The following is a 22,693-nucleotide window of genomic DNA, read 5'->3' as shown; positions in this document are numbered from 1 at the left end:
GCCAAGCTCTACGCCAATCGAGCTTTGACTTAGAACCGGTAAACTGCTACTTCTCGTGTTGTGCCGACGCCGTACGACGACGCTGCAGTGTCCTCTCCAGTGGAGCTATGAAGCCTGGGCAGGGTGGTACGGAGAATCAGCTGTTGTCCGTGCAGCAGATCCCCCCTCTCCACGCAGCTGGTGTGCCCAAGGGAACGACGAATGCCGATACAGCTTGGCACCAACGGCGTCGCAGGAGTTGCCGGAATGACATTGAAGTCAATGTCAGACCGCCCTAGGGACTCCATCTCCGGATTTTCTGTCGGGGTTTACTCCCTTAGCCTTTCCCATGAGTGGGTATAGCCACAAGGCAGCAGAGGTTTGGAATCGGAGTTTTCCTTCTCCTAGATGAGCTACTATCCAAGGTTTACGAGTCCCATCTACCCGAAGCAACTGGTTTTAAGGCGCCAGTGGGCCGCCTTCACCCCTTCTCCTGTTAGTAGAAAACATGGTCTGCCGGGCTTCAAATCTAAGCCACTCGCGAAGGCCAGGAGCTGGATTTTAGTTGACAGAGGCAGTCAGAGACGCAAGCCGTATGCGGCATTTTTTGGAGGATTGGGGTGCTTGTCTCCCACTCCCACCCCGGGCAATGTCAACCTTAGACCACAATAGTAATCACATTGTCCCTAGTCAGCCCCCTATTACAACTGACGATATTGTTCAAGCCAATATATTTTATTTAATTGAAGACTGTGGAATAATGACTGCATTTTTAGAGATCATTAGTCAAGTTTTAAAAATAAGTCTTACTCTTGGTTGTGAATTGTATATCTTTTATGAAATTGATGGAGATATGCTAATTTTCTGCCACAAAAACGTGAAATCCAAATAACTCATATACTCATAGAGCAGTGCAAACTCCGAGCAGCTGTTTTCTTTCTCTAGAGGGGATGGAGATGTTCAAGTAAAAACAAGTATGAGTGCTTCCAGTATGGTCAGTAGGATGCAAATTTCGTTATCACGCCGTTATCATCACATTATTACTTGAATTAGAATAAATATTTATATACTGTGCGAGTCACAGTGTGTCCTAGATAAAAACAAATCCTGTAATGGCCGTTCAAGGTAAGTATTACTTCTTATACGTTGCCTACCATTACACTTGTTAATTGTTACCAATGATGTTTACAGATATGTAATTCTGTCAATAAATTGCTCTGGATGTGGACCTGGCTCTACTAATTCAGTACCATTTCGTGGGGTTTTCAATTTCGTTCACACTTGGACCACACAAGCCTAAATAAACGATTTTTCACCACTGTCTGTAAAGATGGATGCGGAAGTACTTGACCTTTTTTTCTGTATCGCTCGAACACAACAGAGTACAAGTATTGAGTAAAGTACTAAATGAACTAGGTACGTCCATGTGTCGACAGACGGACAGACCGGCAGTCTATTTAGACACAGGAGAGAGAGAAATACAGAGATACGTGGACCTCTAATGTTGATTGAATTATTGTGGTTTATGTTTCAAATATTATGTGCCATAATATCGAATGCATTTTAAAATCGCCAGCTGAAGAATGCTATAAAACTTTGTATGGACATTTTCCTGCAATTGTAAGCAGAACACCTTTTATTAAGTTGTCAAATGAGAGTTTATTAAGCGTCAAATTAATGACCATATGTGATACGTGTCATTGTTGATTGACATAACTTGGTTACACCTCACAAGACATATGTAAAAAGTATGTATCTTCTCTCTGCTCAGATGAAAATTAAATTCGCTCTATTCCTCAAACAGGTATGGAGAATGACCTACCAGAAACAATATACGATGCACCTACGCCATGTCTGCTCGTTGACCTTGATCGGGTCAAGGCCAATTGCCAACGAATGATTGACAGATGTATGACCTTGGGGGTGGAGCTTCGTCCACATATGAAGACACACAAGACAATGTATGTGAACTACCAATATGACTAATTATATTTAGAGCTTTGTTCCGCTACTAAAAAAATATCGTATCATACTGTTATGTCGGTTTTAAAAGTGCAAGCATTGAAACATAGTATGGTTACGATTTAAGAAAATCAAGAAACATTTATAAGCATTCTCTAAACTCTGACAATAACAAGTTACTCACGCATTTTAAGAACATGAACTTAACCCTTCGTCAAGTATGGTAATATAGCTTTTTCATTTTCCCATCATCATAACCACTGATCGGTTGATTAATTGAACCTTCGGTTGGTTAAACGATTGCTTTATTCGTTGATATGTCCATCGACTGCTTGATTAATCGACTGATTAGTATATTGAGCGATTGAGTGAGTAAATTTCGTGGGTTTTCTGTAACCCTGCCGATCTCCCCTCACTGTTGTTTTCAATGAAAAGTTTTTGTTTCTTGTATTTACTTTTGTTTGTTTGTGTTTTGTTAATTGTTGTTTTCTTCTGCTGTTAACGTTCAGTCTAAAACAAAGTGGTTTAGACCTTAATAACTCCTAATATCGGAATTTATTCACGATATCATTGGACAATAGATAATCTTACACAGCTTATTCACGATATCATTGGACAATAGATAATCTTACACAGTTTATTCACGATATCATTGGACAATAGATAATCTTACACAGAGCATCTATTCTTGAAATTACAAGTGTCAAAGCTCCATCTTCCTTAATCAAGGGTAAAAGTGTATCTTAATAAAATCGATATCTACTTACAAAAGCTGATCTAACATGCACGAGTAAAAGTTCATGTTTGGTGACTTTTGCAATTCCCGTCGACTTACTTTTAGTATCTTTACGTCGTGTTGGTGTTAGGAAGAGTTATCATTAGCAACGATATACTCCGAATGAAGATTTTCACGTTCATAAATGTCAAGCTCAAATGTTGATTCCTGAATCAAAGGGACCACCGCGCATCGGTGTATTTCGATGTTAGTAAGATTGGCAATATCTAACAGTCCTCTATGAGACGGATATTTACCTATCCAGTGTGAGATTGATATTTACCTATCCAGTGTGAGATTGATATTTACCTATCCAGTGTGAGATTTATATTATCTGTCAGCTGCGAGAGTGATATCCGGTATGGGATTGATCGTTCTATTTACAAAAGGAAATAGTTGAGAATAATCATCGCGGTTTCCGGTAGACAGTGACATGTGTCTAATGCCATTCGCCAATTCAAGCATTTTCACGCACACTATTTTTTTTTCTTATTCAAGGTAGGTGGACATCATAGAAGACATTATTCGGAGTACACAACGAGCTCTCTCATTGGTTAATATATTTAGATTGCTATGGGAAGTAACTCTTTCATCCACCAGATGACACTTGTTCAAGGCACTGTTTCGGTTACTTACAAATACCAAGTGGACCGATGTTGAACTAAGTGGATCACTGACTCATGGCTAGCGAAGTTCGTGGTGCTATAAATGATATAGTCTTCCGTATATTACTGTACATGATAGTACTACATATTTTGCCCATGACATAATTGATTGTATTATTAACAATTATTATTAGATTCAAAGGTCAAAAATTATTTATTCTATTTTATGAAACAATGTATTTTTTAAGTTTTTAATTCCTTTCATTTCGAATTCATTGGCATCTATTTTTTTCCAGCGAGGGTGCTATTCTAATGACAGGAGGAAATAAAAGAAAAATATGTGTTTCTACATTAGCAGAAGCTGAGTTTTATGCCGAAAATGATTTTGATGACATTCTTTTTGCCCATCCCTTGATAACCCAAAGATTGGACAGGTGGGTACCTTGTCTTAAAAAGATCTGAGTCATCATTATTGGTCTCGTTTAACTAGAATTTCGCGTGACTCACTGACATCTAAGCAAGCCATGAACTGGTTATCCTACATCATCGTGAAGTTATTATAAATTTGTGTATTTTCATTTTTGCTCTAATCTTGTATTTTTAAATTGACCGTTGAAACAATCAAGTACTTGCTCACGTACCAAATTTTACTTACGATTTCAAGAAAAGCAAAAATAAACCCCTCTCTCATATTCAGATAACGTTTAGAGAAGAAACCTAACTTGATTACGCGTAACTGATACATGTATCTCGTTGTTTCAGTAGCAACAATGAATGAAATAACCCCAGAAGGTCTAAATTTAGAATTGTCGGAGCATCAATTGATGCTTCCAGAAACATCACTATAAATTTGTCTTCGTTTCTTTCGAAATACGTTTTAGGTGCGTCGCCCTAGCGAACAGATTAGAAGTATTCCACGTGATGATTGACAGCCGTTATGCCATTGAGAGTTTGAAGCAGACGCCCCTTAACTCGGGCAAAAGGTGGTCAGTCCTGCTGGAGGTGGACTGTGGATACGGACGATGTAATAATAATAATGCTAAAAATAATAATAATAATAATAACGTGTTATTATTATTATTATTAGCAGTAGTAGTAGTTGTATTAGTATTATTATCAAAACAAATTGATTTTTCAGATAGGATAACTTCACCGATAGACTATTGTATGTTTGATACACTATTTATAAATTATTCATAAAAAAAACTGATAATTCTATTTAGTTATTATCGTCTACTCGGAAAATGACTGCCGATTATAAATATTTCACAACGAAAAATGGCTATTTTACTGGTTTGAAAGCTTTGGAAGGAATTCGTTATTTAAATATGTCTGCTCATCTTCCGTTTACACAAGTTTTTAAGTATGATAAACTGAACAGTTGTTACTATGCATCTGTCATTTTCTCGCTATTGTCTTGAACCAAACATTAACGACAGAAAAGAATCGATTTTTATTGCTCAACAGTAAAAAAAAATTATATTAAGAACTAATAATACAAAGGAGGCTGGAGCGCTCTTTACATAGCTCAAACACGATAGAGGTTGGGATGATTTGCATGGGTGCTTCAAATTTTCCTGTCAGCCAGTATATATAAAATAGTCGTGAGTTGTTAAATTAGATATAAATATATTTCCAATGACAAATCCTAAAAGTTACCAATTTTTCAGTAACTATGGACAATGCGGTTCTTGCTTTAAGTCAGACCAGACTTTAATAAATTTACATCGCGACTCCTAGGATGCTAACATTGTTTGAAAGCTACGTTGAGCTTATTTTGGTTGGTTGATTGTATGGTTGCTTCATCAACTTCAAAGATTGTTTCAGCCAATCAAAAGTACTAGTCGTTTATTAACATGGGACTGTTATCGTTATATATCACTCCTATGGTAAACACGGTCATTAAAAAGTGTGATGATTTGCCTCTTGGAGAAAAAATGTATAACTAGAAAGTATTAGAACATTTGTGTTACCGTTCCTTTTTTTCCTATCTCATTTCATATTTTGTTGAAATTACTGAGGTTGGGATATGTAAGGCTTTGGAATAGATCGGAGTACCCCTATTGTTTCTACACACCAGTACATTCATTTATTGCCGGGTTTGCTCGCAGCATCAATTGGTACCATAATTATGACAGAGCATGACTAGTAGTATCAAACTAACTTTGTATTAGTATTATTATCAAAACAAATTGATTTTTCATGGTTTGGATATATTACCTGGCTTTGGATAGGATCCCAGTAATCCGAATGTTTTCACCACCACCACCAACTCACCATCCCACACATACCCACACCCAGAAACATCAATCTAACACTGTTAAATTAACTCTTTTCCCATTGGGGTAGTTTGAGTTGATATATTTTGAAGTATGTTTTGTTTTCTTTTGCGGCTTTTTTAAATTAAGACTTAGCCATGAAGGAATTATAAATTTTAAAATCATTATATTTTGGGGAATTTTCTTTTCTGTAAAAAATATTTTAAGTATCACAGACTCGCGTTTCCTCTACCAAATGTTCACGGGGGCCACGTTAATTCAATTGTTTGCGCATCGGACTCGTAATCGCAGGTCTTCAGTATCCGCCAAAGCCAACCCAGGTCGACTGCTCTGCCGTGGACGTGGGAAAGGAACTGAACTCCCATTTCACTGTCATGGTATTTGCATTAACTCCCATTTCACTGTCATGGTATTTGCATTAACTCCCATTTCACTGTCATGGTATTTGCATTATTGTGTTAAAAGTGCCACGAAAACCAATAAAATCAAAGACATTTTGCATTAGATGACATTTTAAACGTTAGAGATATGTTAACTGAAGGAGCTTGACTACAATTATGTGTATATATTTTCTATTTCCATTATTATATGTTTGTACTTTCTATTTCTATTGGATGAGTATTGTGATCTACAATATATGGATACCGGAATGCTGCAGTTTCATATTTTCAAATTACATTTGAATGATTCAGTTGGCAAACATTAAATATTAGCATTCTCTTTTCCGTCTTTCCAACGTTAATCTTCCTTTTATCTTGAAAGATTGCATTGGATGTAAAATGTTAAGATGATGAAAATTATAACGTAACACAATTAACCTTACAAGTAAGATTTTAGCATAATGCAGGTAGAAATAAAAACATAATATGCCTTTTATGACAAAGTGGTGCTGTGACGTGTGATTCCGGAATAACGCAGTTTCTAATCTTCGAACTTTGATCAACAAATCTGATACGAGCCACAAGAACCTCACGATAGTCCCGAGTGTCTCATTAACATCGTCAAGTTGATAAATAAATATAACATTTTCTTTCAAAATAAGATACTTTAAATTTTCTTTCTTCTAAAGTAATCTATTTTGTTTGACGTATACTTCCTGCACAGGTGACGAAACGATTTTTCATCTTCACAAGTCCTCAGTAGTCAAGTGCAACATCTCAGGGTTTTTTATTTGTTTTTATTTGTAAATTACTTTTCTAAATGGATGATCCCATTCCAAATTAGTTATGAGGGGAATTGAAAATATAGCCGATTTGTTTTAAAAGAAAAGTACAACACCCACTCCTGATGATACGTCTCTCTCTCTCTCTCTCTCTCTCTCTCTCTCTCTCTCTCTCTGTGGATATACGTCCACCAGGGCTTTTAGGTCCAGTCCTTGTCTATTTCTTCCATGCTCAGAGTCTGTAACGTGCTGGACCCCCGGGGCAGTTAACAATTCTTACTAAGTAAGATAACAGCACCATCATTTGCCTTAACTGATCAATACTGTAATATCCCATTATATCAATATATGGCACTGATCCCGTTATATCAATATCTGGTACTGATCCCGTTATATCAATATCTGGCACTGATCCCGTTATATCAATATATGGCACTGATCCCATTATATCAATATATGGCACTGATCCCATTATATCAATATCTGGCACTGATCCCGTTATATCAATATCTGGCACTGATCCCGTTATATCAATATATGGCACTGATCCCATTATATCAATATATGGCACTGATCCCATTATATCAATATATGGCACTGATCCCGTTATATCAATATCTGGCACTGATCCCGTTATATCAATATCTGGCATTGATCACATTATTCCTTCATGCATTATGCTAAAATCTTGCATCAACTTTCTCTGTACTACTACATCGCGACTCCTAGGATGCTTTGTTTTTATCATTACGGTAATTAATAAATGTCTTCAAATGATTTGCGAAAATGCAGAGAGGATAATTAGGATTGGAATGATGCGATTGGAAAGGCTGGCATATTTAATATTAAAAATGTTTGCATAGCATCTTCCGTATGCGATTCGAAATCTGAAGTTTCAGTATTCAGATATCAAATTTAGACAAAAATATTGGCAGAGGCAAAGATGCAGCTTTTAATGTGCACCCTATATAATGTAGAAATAAAAACAGTGAATAATGCATATATATATATATATATATATATATATATATATATATATATATATATATATATATATATATATATATATATATATCACTGTAACTGTGATTTCCTTCCATACATATTTAGCGCTCTTTTACAAGATATGATGAACTATGACAAACCAAAGGTTTTCAAACTGCCGTACACTGCCCACTGTAGTTCCGCGTGCTTTATTCAGACGGCCCGCAAAATGGTTACGGAACAATTGTGAACCTGAGCCTTGATATTAAAAAAGCAGCCACGACTCTCAGCAGTCTTCATGTGGTCTGCTGTCAAAAAACAAAAAAAAAGATTGAGAATCACTCTGATAAACTGTGTACAATGTATACATTGTCTTTATACAGTGTCAACTAGAAGGAGCTGCAGTGACATATGTGTTCAGCGTCCCAGACTAGTCCCTTGGAACTAAATAACTACTTGTGTTGATGTTCCATAAAATACCAATCCATCTGTCAACCAGTAATTTGGGCATATACTGTTACATTTTATCACATTTCCATCCATCTAAAATATAGTTTTTCACGTGAGGAAGACATGCTGGTTTTCAAGAATGAGTCGTGTGCGTGTATCAGGGAATGGAATTTGTTCTCAGAAACTCGGCAAAACCTTCGTGACTGCCAATTCTAACCTTTGTTGTGATTAATTTGGTTTGGTTGGTGTTTTACGGCTCAGGAATGCAGTTTGGTAATTTACTGTCAAGGCAATTGGAGTAAAGTGTTTTGCCAAGGACACACCACATTAGCCGACCTGTGCTGCTCTGGTAGTGAGATTCGAACTTCACCCTTTTGGTCGTAAGTCCGACACGCTAAGCACGGAACCACTGCGACACGTGCCTCACGGCATGCTGGACTGTGCATCAGATCAATTCGATAGCCTAGAGTCCACATGGGGTAACCTTTACTGGGACTTTAAAATCACAAATTAGTGCTTATGGTGAATTCTATCAGTCTTGTATTTCCGTGCACCTCTTCCAGCCGGAGTGCCTTGGGATGATGACGAAGCAGTGAAGCTGGTCAAAATGGCGGCATCTTCTCACAATATCATATTCCAGGGCTTGTACACTCACTGTGGCGATTCCTATACGTCATGTACACTGGATGTTGCCAAATTACATCAGATTCAAGACAATACTACAAACAGATTACTTGATTTGAAAGACAGGTATTATTCAAAATAATATTGAATTGGCTTGTTTGTATCAATTTGATTTTTGTTAATAATGAAGTAAAATGATTTTATTATTTACTTATTTTTAAAAACTGTTGGTGACCAGAACATCATGAGCATTTTTTTACAAAGACATCTGAGACTTAATCCGAGTAATTATTAAAGTTCATTTTTAATATCCATCAATTTTGCACATGCTTGCTTAAATTATTGCTTCATTTAGGTTTTATCAGTAATGTTTAAAAATAATTGTGAAAACATAATTGTGTAAAAGAGGAAAACAAGAAATCTGCCATAGTTGAGCAAGTGAAATCCTTCGACTAAATGCCATTTATATAAATAAGAATATTTATAAGAATGAGTAAAGTACATCATGTTGATAGCCCATATTTGCTATAATATTTGTCAATTTCTGTCAGTCTTTAAGTAATGATTTACCTATGTGTATTTTTGTATTTATTCTTCCCAAAATTTAATTGTAAAATTTATCTGTACCTTAATTGTTGTCCTCAAAGAATGTATTTAGGTATTGATTTTATCTTCCATTTTCAATTTCACACAGAATCCAACGTGAGGGAATAGAATGCAAAACTGTTGGGTGCGGATCGACACCTTCGTGTAGTAAACCAATAAAAGATATGTCAGCTCTAACAGAATTCCATCCTGGAAACTATATATTTTATGGTAATACGTTGGAAAACGTTTGAAGACTACATATATCCTAATGAACACTAATTAATGAAAATGTATATTATTAAAGTGTTCATGCTACTTTTACAGTATTCCAGTTTGAGTCAGTACAATCAAACACTGGTAAGAGCTGCAGAAAATATTATTGTTTTATATAGTTTCAAAAACGTTAACGTAGATCATAGACTGCTTTGCGTTTTTCTGTAATAGAAACTTTGATTTTGAAGTTCAAAGAGGTTTCACACTTATTTCCTCTATCAGTTGTTTTTCTACGTCATTGGAAAAGAAATAACCTTAGGGAAAACTAATTATCTCAGTCTTCCTACAGAATTTAAAGAATATATAATACTGATATAATCTTCCGTCAGAAGTTAAACTTGCTTTTTGTCTTCCTTCTAATTAATTTCAGACGTGATGCAGATGACGATAGGTTCCTGTGCCATGGAGGACATTGCTGTCAAAATAGCCACAAGTGTCGTGAGCCACAAAGCCTCTTTAAACATGTTTCTTACCGACTCTGGATTTGCCTCACTTGGCGCTGATGGTGTCAGTTACATAAACAGCCAACCAAGTGGATTCACAGTGTTTCCTGGCCATCCTGAATTGAAGTAAGTTGATTATAAGTTCGTTGCAATATTTTGTGGGTATAGGTGTCCATTGGGATTTTATTTGTATTACTAATTATTGTGTTGGCTTGTTTTGTTTTGTTTATAGCATGTTTCGTTTTGCTACATACTTGCTTTTGGTCTTTTAACATCCCTTATTGTATATGTACATACTTTGTTTGTTTCTCTGGTCACTTGATTAACTTGTTCTCAGGTGTTATTAATTACTTAATGAGAATGTTTCCTGACCGTGCCATGATGACTGGTTTCTTTTTTATCATTTTAAAGCACTGATTATCCACAGTATAAATTGTTTTTAATCATACTGATGCATAACTTCTCCATTTATAGACGAACTCCCGATAGTGTGTAGGATACTGTTCACTTGTGTCAGTTTAATTTCTATGTTTTTGGGAAGATGACTTGTCCTGACATTTCACTGGTGTCTGTTTAATTTCTAAGTTTTGGGGAAAATGACTTGTCCTGACATCTCGCCTTCAACGACTTGGAGGGGGAAACCACTGTTTTGTCAGCCATTGTTTTCTAGCTCACCTAAGTTTCATTGCTATTTATTGTTCTTCAAAATGTTACTTATCCATAGCAAACTCATTTTATATGAATTATATTTTATTTTCAAAGATACTGTCAAACGTCAACAATGCAAATAATATAATTTGGCAAATATTTTCATCTATTTAAACAAATATTAGGTATTTCATTGAAATTTGTATGTAACCTTGGGAAACTCGAATTTCAGTCTTGCTACCATACTTTATGTTCTGAAGAATAAAAAATCTCCGTGTTATTCATGACAATATGGACACCTTCCAAACTTGCCTCCCTGGCCCTCGTTAACCTTCCTGTTAACTTGTTGCATGATTTATTCCTCATACTCTATCCTTTTGTTCCAGATTAATAGGTATGTCCCAAGAGCTCGGTAAAGTACAGTCAGTAGAAGGAAAACTTGATCTTAACAAATATCCTCATGGATCTAGACTTTTCATACATCCCTGGCATGTGAGTAATAAATCTGCATTGTGTATTATCTTCTTGTGCCCCTAAATATGCACTAACCTGTGTGAAGCACCCACCTCTCTAAACCATAAATGTATACTCATCAAGCAGGTCTCTGCTTAATAAAGGTGTATTTCTCCTAAAGTTAAATTTTTAGATGGAGGCATTGATTATGTGACTGACTTAGTACAGCAATTGCTTCACAGAGGGGACAAATAGGGCAAATTTCCACGTAAATTCAGCTCTGCTGTACTGATTGGCTCAATTCCCCTTGCTGTCTGAAATATGCTGACGAAATGCATCATATCATTGGGAAACAATCGGCTTGTTTGATGTATAATTTACAACATGGAAAGCATCAATGAATTAAGAATTTAAAAGCCATATAAAAACTATGGGTGTCTGTGTTTGTACAGCTCATCAAATGACAGCTACACAGTTACGAAAGTTCCAGGTCATTGGTATTTCTGTATATAATAGAAGGAATGCATGCCTCAATTGTTGGTTCGTGTTTTTTGGTAATTTTGAGTTTTCCGACGTCATAGATATGACAATAAGTCATATCGTGACTTAGTGAGTCTTGATGCTGGTTTGACTGATGTTTGAGTTCTTCAAGCATAAGTTTTTAAAGTACAGCAATGTAATTTTTTATTGACAAAAGTACAACCTTATAAATAATGTGAGTTCAGACACATGTGCATAATGAGAGCTAGGCACTAGCTGCAGAAACTCACAGTATGGGTTCGATTTCTGCTTGGAATTAATTATAGCTCTCTAGATTTTATTGGTGTCATTATGTGTGTGTCTGTGTGTGTGTGTGTGTGTGTGTGTGTGTAATTAATTTTGTTAAATAAGTGCCCTTAGATATACCTAGTGAATAATATATGCTTGTCTATATTGGCAAACACGTGCCGATGGGCAGTGACACTTTCAAATGTGTACACCTGTCATTCGACCTTTTATCTTGAAGCGCTAGTGTGGCCTGGTATTTAGTGTACCTAACACATGACCGAAAGTAGGTGGTACATGCCAAGATTCTTCCCATCACATCAGCCTGTGTCGGCGTCTATGGCATGCCTATGGGCAGGACACTTTCTTCCAATTTCCTAAACAGTAAATAACCTATGTGTATTGTTGTATTGTAAGACACCAAACCCTTTTCTTTGTTTTTATCTCGGGGATTGGCATCTTTATTAGTTTCCAGCTGGCCTTACATACCATTAATTCTTTACATACCATTAATTCTTTACATATCATTAATTCTTTACATACCATTAGTTCTTTACATACCATTAATTCTTTGCGTACCAATTATTCCTTACATACCATTAATTCTTTACATACCAATTATTCTTTACATACCATTAATTCTTTACATACCAATTATTCTTTACATACCATTAATTCTTTATATACCGATTATTCTTTGCATACCATTAATTCTTTAGATACTAATTATTCTTTACATACCATTAATTCTTTACATATCAATTATTCTTTACATAACATTAATTCTTTACATATCATTAGTTCTTTACATACCATTCATTCTTTACATACCAATTATTCTTTACATACCATTAATTCTTTACATACCAATTATTCTTTACATACCATTAATTCTTTACATACCAATTATTCTTTACATACCATTAATTCTTTACATACCATTAATTCTTTACATATCAATTATTCTTTAAATACCATTAATTCTTTACATACCATTAGTTCTTTACATACCATTCATTCTTTACATACCAGTTATTCTTTACATACCATTAATTCTTTACATACCAATTATTCTTTAAATACCATTAATTCTTTACATACCATTAGTTCTTTACATACCATTAATTCTTTACATACCAATTATTCTTTAAATACCATTCATTCTTTACATACCATTCATTCTTTACATACCAATTATTCTTTACATACCATTAATTCTTTACATACCAATTATTCTTTAAATACCATTAATTCTTTACATACCATTAGTTCTTTACATACCATTCATTCTTTACATACCACTTATTCTTTACATACCATTATATCTTTACATACCAATTATTCTTTACATACCAATTATTCTTTACATACCAATCATTCTTTACATACCAATTATTCTTTACATACCATTCATTCTTTACATACCAATTATTCTTTACATACCATTAATTCTTTACATACCAATTATTCTTCAAATACCATTAATTCTTTACATACCATTAGTTCTTTACATACCATTCGTTCTTTACATACCACTTATTCTTTAAATACCATTAATTCTTTACATACCATTAGTTCTTTACATACCATTCATTCTTTACATACCAATTATTATTTACATACCATTAATTTTTTACATACCAATTATTCTTTACATACCATTAATTCTTTACATACATACCAATTACTCTTTACATACAATTAATTCTTTACATACCATTAGTTCTTTACATACCAATTATTCTTTACATACCATTAATTCTTTACATACCAATTATTCTTTACATACCATTAATTCTTTACATACCATTTATTCTTTACATACTATTAATTCTTTACATATCATTAATTCTTTAAATACCATTAAATCTTTACATGCCATTCATTCTTTACATACCAATTATTCTTTAAATACCATTAATTCTTTACATGCCATTAGTTCTTTACATACCAATTATTCTTTCCACACCATTAATTCTTTACATACCAATTATTCCTTACATACCATTAATTCTTTACATACCAATTATTCTTTACATACCATTCTTTACATACCAATTATTCTTTACATACCATTAATTCTTTACATACCAATTATTCTTTACATACCATTAATTCTTTACATACATACCAATTATTCTTTAAATGCCATTAATTCTTTACATGCCATTAGTTCTTTACATACCATTCATTCTTTACATACCAGTTATTCTTTACATACCATTAATTCTTTGCATACCAATTATTCTTTAAATACCATTAGTTCTTTACATACCATTAATTCTTTACATACCAATTATTCTTTACATACCATTAATTCTTTACATACCAATTATTCTTTACATACCATTAATTCTTTACATACCATTTATTCTTTACATACCATTAATTCTTTACATATCATTAATTCTTTAAATACCATTAAATCTTTACATACCATTCATTCTTTACATACCAATTATTCTTTAAATACCATTAATTCTTTACATAGCATTAATTCTTTACATACCAATTATTCTTTACATACCATTAATTCTTTACATACCAATTATTCTTTAAATACCATTAATTCTTTACATACCATTAGTTCTTTACATACCATTCATTCTTTACATACCACTTATTCTTTGCATACCATTAATTCTTTACATGCCAATTATTCTTTAAATACCATTAATTCTTTACATACCATTAATTCTTTACATACCAATTATTCTTTACATACCATTAATTCTTTACATACCAATTATTCTTTACATACCATTAATTCTTCACATACATACCAATTATTCTTTAAATACCATTAATTCTTTACATACCATTAGTTCTTTACATGCCATTCATTCTTTACATACCAGTTATTCTTTACATACCATTAATTCTTTACATACCAATTATTCTTTAAATACCATTAATTCTTTACATACCATTAGTTCTTTACATGCCATTAATTCTTTACATACCAATTATTCTTTACATACCATTAATTCTTTACGTACCAATTATTCTTTACATACCATTAATTCTTTACATGCCAATTATTCTTTACATACCATTAATTCTTTACATACCAATTAATCTTTAAATACCATTAATTCTTTACATACCATTAGTTCTTTACATACCATTAATTCTTTACATACCAATTATTCTTTACATACCATTAGTTCTTTACATACCATTAATTGGGGGCCCCGAGTGGCCGAGTGGTCTAAAGCGCTCTTCGTTACGGATCACTGCTATCTCACCTCTGTCTGCGGCGGTTCGAGTCTAAGATTCAGCCAATGTGGGCATGTGAGAAAGCTTGCCAGTAGCTTCTCGTGGGTCGGTGGTTCTTTCCGGGGTTTTCCGGGTTCTTCCTCCACCATTAATACTGGCCGCCATGTATAGCCTATCGTGCTGAAAAATGGCGTTAAACCCCACAACAACAACAACATACCATTAATTCTTTACATACCAATTATTCTTTACATACCATTAATTCTTTACATACCAATTATTCTTTACATACCATTAATTCTTTATATACCGATTATTCTTTACATACCATTAATTCTTTACATATCATTAATTCTTTACATACCAATTATTCTTTACATACCATTAATTCTTTGCATACCATTCATCCTAAGCTGCTTTCATACTAATAAAGTGGGAAAAATACAAAGATGATGGCAGGAGAGAGTTCTTTACTTTGTACTAATATGCAAACGACCATACAAGGTTCCTAAGTATTTTGGTATGAATGGAAAGGCTTACTTTTAATTATCACCTATCAAACATTGCTTGATATGTTTTTCACGTGACTGTTTTGACACCTTTTTCATCTGCTTTTCAGTCATGTGATGCTGCAATGATGCACCCTCATTATTATGTCCACTCAGGAGAACAGATCGTAGGTATCTGGAAACCAGTTCGAGGTTGGTAGTCATGGCTGATGAATCTGGTGACCAAACGTGCATATGTATTTGTTTTGCTGTTTTTTTGTTGTTGTTTTTTTTTATCTGCTAATATCGAATTTGATGAGAAGGGCATTTGAATGTAGGAAGGCGTATCTTTATTCAGTGTGATAATGTCAATATTATTTACTAACCTTGTGTATTGTAATGTGATAATGTCAATATTATTTACTAACCTTGTGTATTGTAATAGATTATTCTATTGTTTATTGTGCATGTGAATGACTGGGCAATAGAAAGTGGACTGCATGAATTTTATGTGATGCCTTAGCTGCAATGGTAAAACTAAAAGTTGATCACTTATGCATAATGATGCTTGTACTAGTGGTCATACATACGGATTAGTCATGCTTGTTACAATGGTTGTACACACTGACTGTTCATGCTTGTACAGTGGTCATACTGACTAACCATGCTTGTAATAGAGGTAGTACATACTGACCATGCTTGTAATAGTGGTCATTCTGACTAGCCATGCTTGTAATAGTGGTCATTCTGACTAACCTTGCTTGTAATAGTGGTCATACTGACTAACCATGCTTGTAATAGTGGTCACACATACTGACTAACCATGCTTGTAATAGTGGTCATACATACTGACTAACCATGCTTGTAATAGTGGTCATACTGACTAACCATGCTTGTAATAGTGGTCATATATATTGACTTACCATGCTTGTAATAGTGGTCATACATACTGACTAACTGTGCTTGTAATAGTGGTCATACATACTGACTAACCATTCTTGTAATAGTAGTCATATATATTGACTTACCATGCTTGTAATAGTAGTCATATATACTGACTAACCATGCTTGTAATAATGGTCACACATACTGACTAACCATGCTTGTAATAGTGGCCATATGTACTGACTAACAATGCCTGTAATATTGGTCACACATACTGACTAGTCATGCTTGTAATTTCTAAACATTGATCATCCAAAGTGAAAGATCCATAAGTCAGTCATATTTGTTTATAATTTCTGTTTATTAATTATTGTTGATTACTTGGTTAAAGGAACAGTATCCCTTTAGGAACAATATCATTTTCTTATATCATTTGTTTAACTCAGTGTGCATCATGTTGTTAAATCCAGTGTTGGATTTTATGCACATGAGTTCTCTTCCTGATCAAATCATTCAGTCAATCAAATTATTAATAAAAATCTCATTCATGAAATTGATTTTTGTGTCCTTGTTATAATGTAATCCCTACCCAGACCATTCTATTGAAACACTGACTTACCATGCTTTTTGTGTCCTTGTTATAACGTAATCCCTACCCAGATCATTCTATTGAAATACTGACTTAACATGCTTTTTGTGTCCTTGTTATAATGTAATTCCTACCCAGACCATTCTATTGAAATACTGACTTAACATGCTTTTTGTGTCCTTGTTATAATGTAATCCCTACCCAGACCATTCTATTGAAATACTGACTAACCATGCTTTTTGTGTCCTTGTTATAATCTAATCCCTACCCAGACCATTCTATTGAAATACTGACTAACCATGCTTTTTGTGTCCTTGTTATAATGTAATCCCTACCCAGACCATTCTATTGAAATACTGACTAACCATGCTTTTTGTGCCCTTGTTATAATGTAATCCCTACACAGACCATTCTATTGAAATACTGACTAACCATGCTTTTTGTGACCTTGTTATAATGTAATCCCTACCCAGATCATTCTATTGAAATACTGACTAACCATGCTTTTTGTGTCCTTGTTATAATCTAATCCCTACCCAGACCATTCTATTGAAATACTGACTCAACATGCTTTTTGTGTCCTTGTTATAATGTAATCCCTACCCAGACCATTCTATTGAAATACTGACTTAACATGCTTTTTGTGTCCTTGTTATAATGTAATCCCTACCCAGACCATTCTATTGAAATACTGACTAACCATGCTTTTTGTGTCCTTGTTATAATGTAATCCCTACCCAGACCATTCTATTGAAATACTGACTAACCATGCTTTTTGTGCCCTTGTTATAATGTAATCCCTACACAGACCATTCTATTGAAATACTGACTAACCATGCTTTTTGTGTCCTTGTTATAATGTAATCCCTACCCAGATCATTCTATTGAAATACTGACTAACCATGCTTTTTGTGTCCTTGTTATAATCTAATCCCTACCCAGACCATTCTATTGAAATACTGACTAACCATGCTTTTTGTGTCCTTGTTATAATGTAATCCCTACACAGACCATTCTATTGAGATACTGACTAACCATGCTTTTTGTGTCCTTGTTATAATGTAATCCCTACCCAGATCATTCTATTGAAATACTGACTAACCATGCTTTTTGTGTCCTTGTTATAATGTAATCCCTACCCAGACCATTCTATTGAAATACTGACTAACCATGCTTTTTGTGTCCTTGTTATAATGTAATCCCTACCCAGACCATTCTATTGAACTAACCATGCTTTTTGTGTCCTTGTTATAATGTAATCCCTACCCAGACCATTCTATTGAAATACTGACTAACCATGCTTTTTGTGTCCTTGTTATAATGTAATCCCTACCCAGACCATTCTATTGAACTAACCATGCTTTTTGTGTCCTTGTTATAATGTAATCCCTACCCAGACCATTCTATTGAAACACTGACTTACAATGCTTTTTGTGTCCTTGTTATAACGTAATCCCTACCCAGATCATTCTATTGAAATACTGACTCAACATGCTTTTTGTGTCCTTGTTATAATGTAATCCCTACCCAGACCATTCTATTGAAATACTGACTTAACATGCTTTTTGTGTCCTTGTTATAATGTAATCCCTACCCAGACCATTCTATTGAAATACTGACTAACCATGCTTTTTGTGTCCTTGTTATAATGTAATCCCTACCCAGACCATTCTATTGAACTAACCATGCTTTTTGTGTCCTTGTTATAATGTAATCCCTACCGAGACCATTCTATTGAAATACTGACTAACCATACTTTTTGTGCCCTTGTTATAATGTAATCCCTACCCAGACCATTCTATTGAAATACTGACTAACCATGCTTTTTGTGTCCTTGTTATAATGTAATCCCTACCCAGATCATTCTACTGAAATACTGACTAACCATGCTTTTTGTGTCCTTGTTATAATGTAATCCCTACCCAGACCATTCTATTGAAATACTGAATAACCATGCTTTTTGTGTCCTTGTTATAATGTAATCCCTACCCAGATCATTCTATTGAACTCACCATGCTTTTTGTGTCCTTGTTATAATGTAATCCCTACCCAGACCATTATATTTAAATACTGACTAACCATGCTTTTTGTGTCCTTGTTATAATGTAATCCCTACCCAGACCATTCTATTGAAATACTGACTAACCATGCTTTTTGTGTCCTTGTTATAATGTAATCCCTACCCAGATTATTCTATTGAAATACTGACTTACCATGCTTGTAATACTAATAGTGGTTGTATTAGCCATGGTTGTAACAGTGGTCATACTGACTAACCATACTCATAAATAGTGGTCATACATACTGACTAACCATGCTTGTAATAGTGGTCATACATACTGACTAACCATTCTAGATATAATGGTCATATATACTGACTAACCATGTTTGTAATAGTGGTCATACTGACTAACCATGTTTATAATAGTGGTCATTCATACTGACTAACCATGTTTATAATAGTGGTCAAACATACTGACCAACAATGATTGTAATAGTGGTCATACATACTGACTAACTATGCTTGTAATAGTGGTCATATATACTGACTAACCATGCTTGTAATAGTGGTCATACTGACTAACCATATTTATAATAGTGGTCATACATACTGACTAACCATATTTATAATAGTGGTCATACATACTGACTAACCATATTTATAATAGTGGTCATACATACTGACTAACCATGGTTGTAATAGTGGTCATATATACTGACTAACCATGCTTGTAATAGTGGTCATACTGACTAACCATGTTTATAATAGTGGTCATACATACCGACTAACCATGTTAATAATAATGGTCATACATACTGACTAACAATGCTTGTAATAGTGGTCATACATACTGACTAACCATGGTTGTAATAGTGGTCATACTGACTAACCATGTTTATAATAATGGTCATACATACTGACTAACCATGTTAATAATAATGGTCATACATACTGACTAACCATTCTTGATATAATGGTCATATATACTGACTAACAATGCTTGTAATAGTGGTCATACTGACTAACCATGTTTATAATAGTGGTCATACATACTGACTAACCATGTTTATAATAGTGGTCAAACATACTGACCAACAATGATTGTAATAGTGGTCATACTGACTAACCATGTTTATAATAGTGGTCATACATACTGACTAACCATGCTTGTAATAGTGGTCATACATACTGACTAACCATGCTTGTAATAGTGGTCATACTGACTAACCATGCTTGTAATAGTGGTCATATATATTGACTTACCATGCTTGTAATAGTGGTCATACATACTGACCAACAATGATTGTAATAGTGGTCATACATACTGACTAACTGTGCTTGTAATAGTGGTCATATATACTGACTAACCATGCTTGTAATAGTGGTCATACTGACTAACCATGTTTATAATAGTGGTCATACATACTGACTAACCATGTTTATAATAGTGGTCAAACATACTGACCAACAATGATACATACTGACTAACTATGCTTGTAATAGTGGTCATATATACTGACTAACCATGCTTGTAATAGTGGTCATACTGACTAACCATGTTTATAATAGTGGTCATACATGCTGACTAACCATGTTTATAATAGTGGTCAAACATACTGACGAACAATGCTTGTAATAGAAGTCAAACATACTGGCCAACAATGATTGTAATAGTGGTCATACTGACTAACCATGTTTGTAATAGTGGTCATACATACTGACTAACCATGTTTATAATAGTGGTCAAACATACTGACCAACAATGATTGTAATAGTGGTCATACCGACTAACCATGTTTATAATAGTGGTCATACATACTGACTAACCATGTTTATAATAGTGGTCAGACATACTGACTAACAATGATTGTAATAGTGGTCATACATACTTTCTAACTATGCTTGTAATAGTGGTCAAACATACTGACCAACAATGATTGTAATAGTGGTCATACTGACTAACCATGTTTATAATAGTGGTCATACATACTGACTAACCATGTTTATAATAGTAGTCAGACATACTGACCAACAATGATTGTAATAGTGGTCATACATACTGACTAACTATGCTTGTTATTATTTGTTATTTTAGGGTTTAACGCCATTTTTCAGCACACGATAGGCTATACATGGCGGCCAGTATTAATGGTGGAGGAAGAACCCGGGAAAACCCCAGAAAGAACCACCGACCCACGAGAAGCTACTGGCAAGCTTTCTCACATACCCACATAGGCTGAATCCGAGACTCGAACCCACGCAGACAGAGGTGAGATGGCAGTGATCTGTAACGGAGAGCGCTTTAGACCATTCGGCCACTCGGGGCCCCAACTATGCTTGTAATAGTGGTCATATATACTGACTAACCATGCTTGTAATAGTGGTCATACTAACTAACCATGTTTATAATAGTGGTCATACATACTGACTAACCATGTTTATAATAGTGGTCAAACATACTGACCAACAATGATACATACTGACTAACTATGCTTGTAATAGTGGTCATATATACTGACTAACCATGCTTGTAATAGTGGTCATACTGACTAACCATGTTTATAATAGTGGTCATACATGCTGACTAACCATTTTTATAATAGTGGTCAAACATACTGACGAACAATGCTTGTAATAGAAGTCAAACATACTGGCCAACAATACTTGTAATATTGGTCATACATACTGACCAACAATGCTTTTAATAGTGGTCAAACCTACTGACCAACAATGCTTATAAGAGTGATAATACATACATTTGTCGATGGCTTGACTGGGATCGTAAATCTTGGCCGGCGGTCCGTTAACAACCAGTAGTAGATCACGCAGGGTGGAAGTGTCTCGAGCCAAATCTTTGTTTTGTTTCCATTCTGTTTCCAAAACTGTACCCTTAACCAGCTGAGACAGCAACAAAAGCATGTGGCTTCTAGAAACTTTTAATTATTTAGATTTTTTTAAATAGTTATGCTAAATATCACTGTAAATAATAATTAATAATCCAAACACAGGATACCCAGCGAAGTGGGGGACGAATAAAAGACACTGTGAACACAAAATAGAAAAGAATGAACTTAAAACAAAGCACACAAAAACTAGTACATAGCACTTGATACCCACGTGAGCTTGAGATGGGATTTGCGAGGGTTGCTGCAAACACAACCGACTCTTCTGAATCCGAACTGATCCGAATATTGTCGAGTTGCTTCGGTACAGATGCAAAGTTGACAATACGCCGAAAGGGGTGGGTATGTATGCGTCGAATATGCCTCTATGCATGCCTCTTGCCCGTGCATGACACGCATTCAAAACGTATAAGTACATTATTATTGTTATTCTAACTATGTTCTCGGCAATCGCGAATCGCGTCTAAACTGAAACCTCTTGTCAAATTGATTGCCAGTAAAAAAAAAATTTAAGTAGAAAGAAAATCACGATTTTTTATGAAAAAAGTATCGCCGTATGAAAGCCAACTTGTTATTTTCTGAGCTCGCAAAAGACAGTTTTCCCCTCGCAAATTGCG

General features: G+C 34.5%; 2 protein-coding genes across 3 annotated transcripts in view; one reads left to right on the top strand and one right to left on the bottom strand.

The window, feature by feature from the left end:
- The window catches only part of LOC149790761 (tissue inhibitor of metalloproteinase-like), a 45,288-nt gene extending 41,882 nt beyond the window's left edge, over positions 1-3,406 (bottom strand). For both annotated transcript variants that reach the window (XM_089972829.1, XM_089972830.1), the window contains exon 1: positions 2,777-3,406. The gene's annotated coding sequence lies outside the window, so the exon portion shown is untranslated. The remainder of the gene's footprint in view (positions 1-2,776) is intronic.
- Positions 1,057-17,139, top strand: LOC149790760 (D-serine dehydratase-like). The gene is made up of 9 exons (XM_089972828.1): positions 1,057-1,104; positions 1,784-1,940; positions 3,618-3,755; positions 4,203-4,345; positions 8,760-8,946; positions 9,515-9,636; positions 10,052-10,250; positions 11,159-11,264; positions 15,829-17,139. Exons 1-9 carry the CDS (start codon positions 1,092-1,094, stop codon positions 15,916-15,918), a joined length of 1,155 nt encoding a protein of 384 aa, XP_089828954.1. The 5' UTR covers positions 1,057-1,091; the 3' UTR covers positions 15,919-17,139.
- Positions 17,140-22,693: the final 5,554 nt, after the last annotated feature.

The sequence above is a fragment of the Sinohyriopsis cumingii genome, chromosome 10, assembly GCF_028554795.1.
Source record: "Sinohyriopsis cumingii isolate HCF-2022 chromosome 10, ASM2855479v2, whole genome shotgun sequence".
NCBI lineage: Eukaryota > Metazoa > Mollusca > Bivalvia > Unionida > Unionidae > Sinohyriopsis > Sinohyriopsis cumingii.
This window is presented reverse-complemented; position numbering and strand designations above follow the sequence as displayed.

What these genes read in the sequence shown, in the direction of transcription:
- LOC149790760 (XM_089972828.1), top strand. An exon ending in ATGAAGACACACAAGACAAT is followed by an intron (nt 1,941 to 3,617) that starts GTATGTGAACTA and finishes ATTTTTTTCCAG; the next exon opens with CGAGGGTGCTATTCTAATGA. An exon ending in TGGAAACTATATATTTTATG is followed by an intron (nt 9,637 to 10,051) that starts GTAATACGTTGG and finishes AATTAATTTCAG; the next exon opens with ACGTGATGCAGATGACGATA.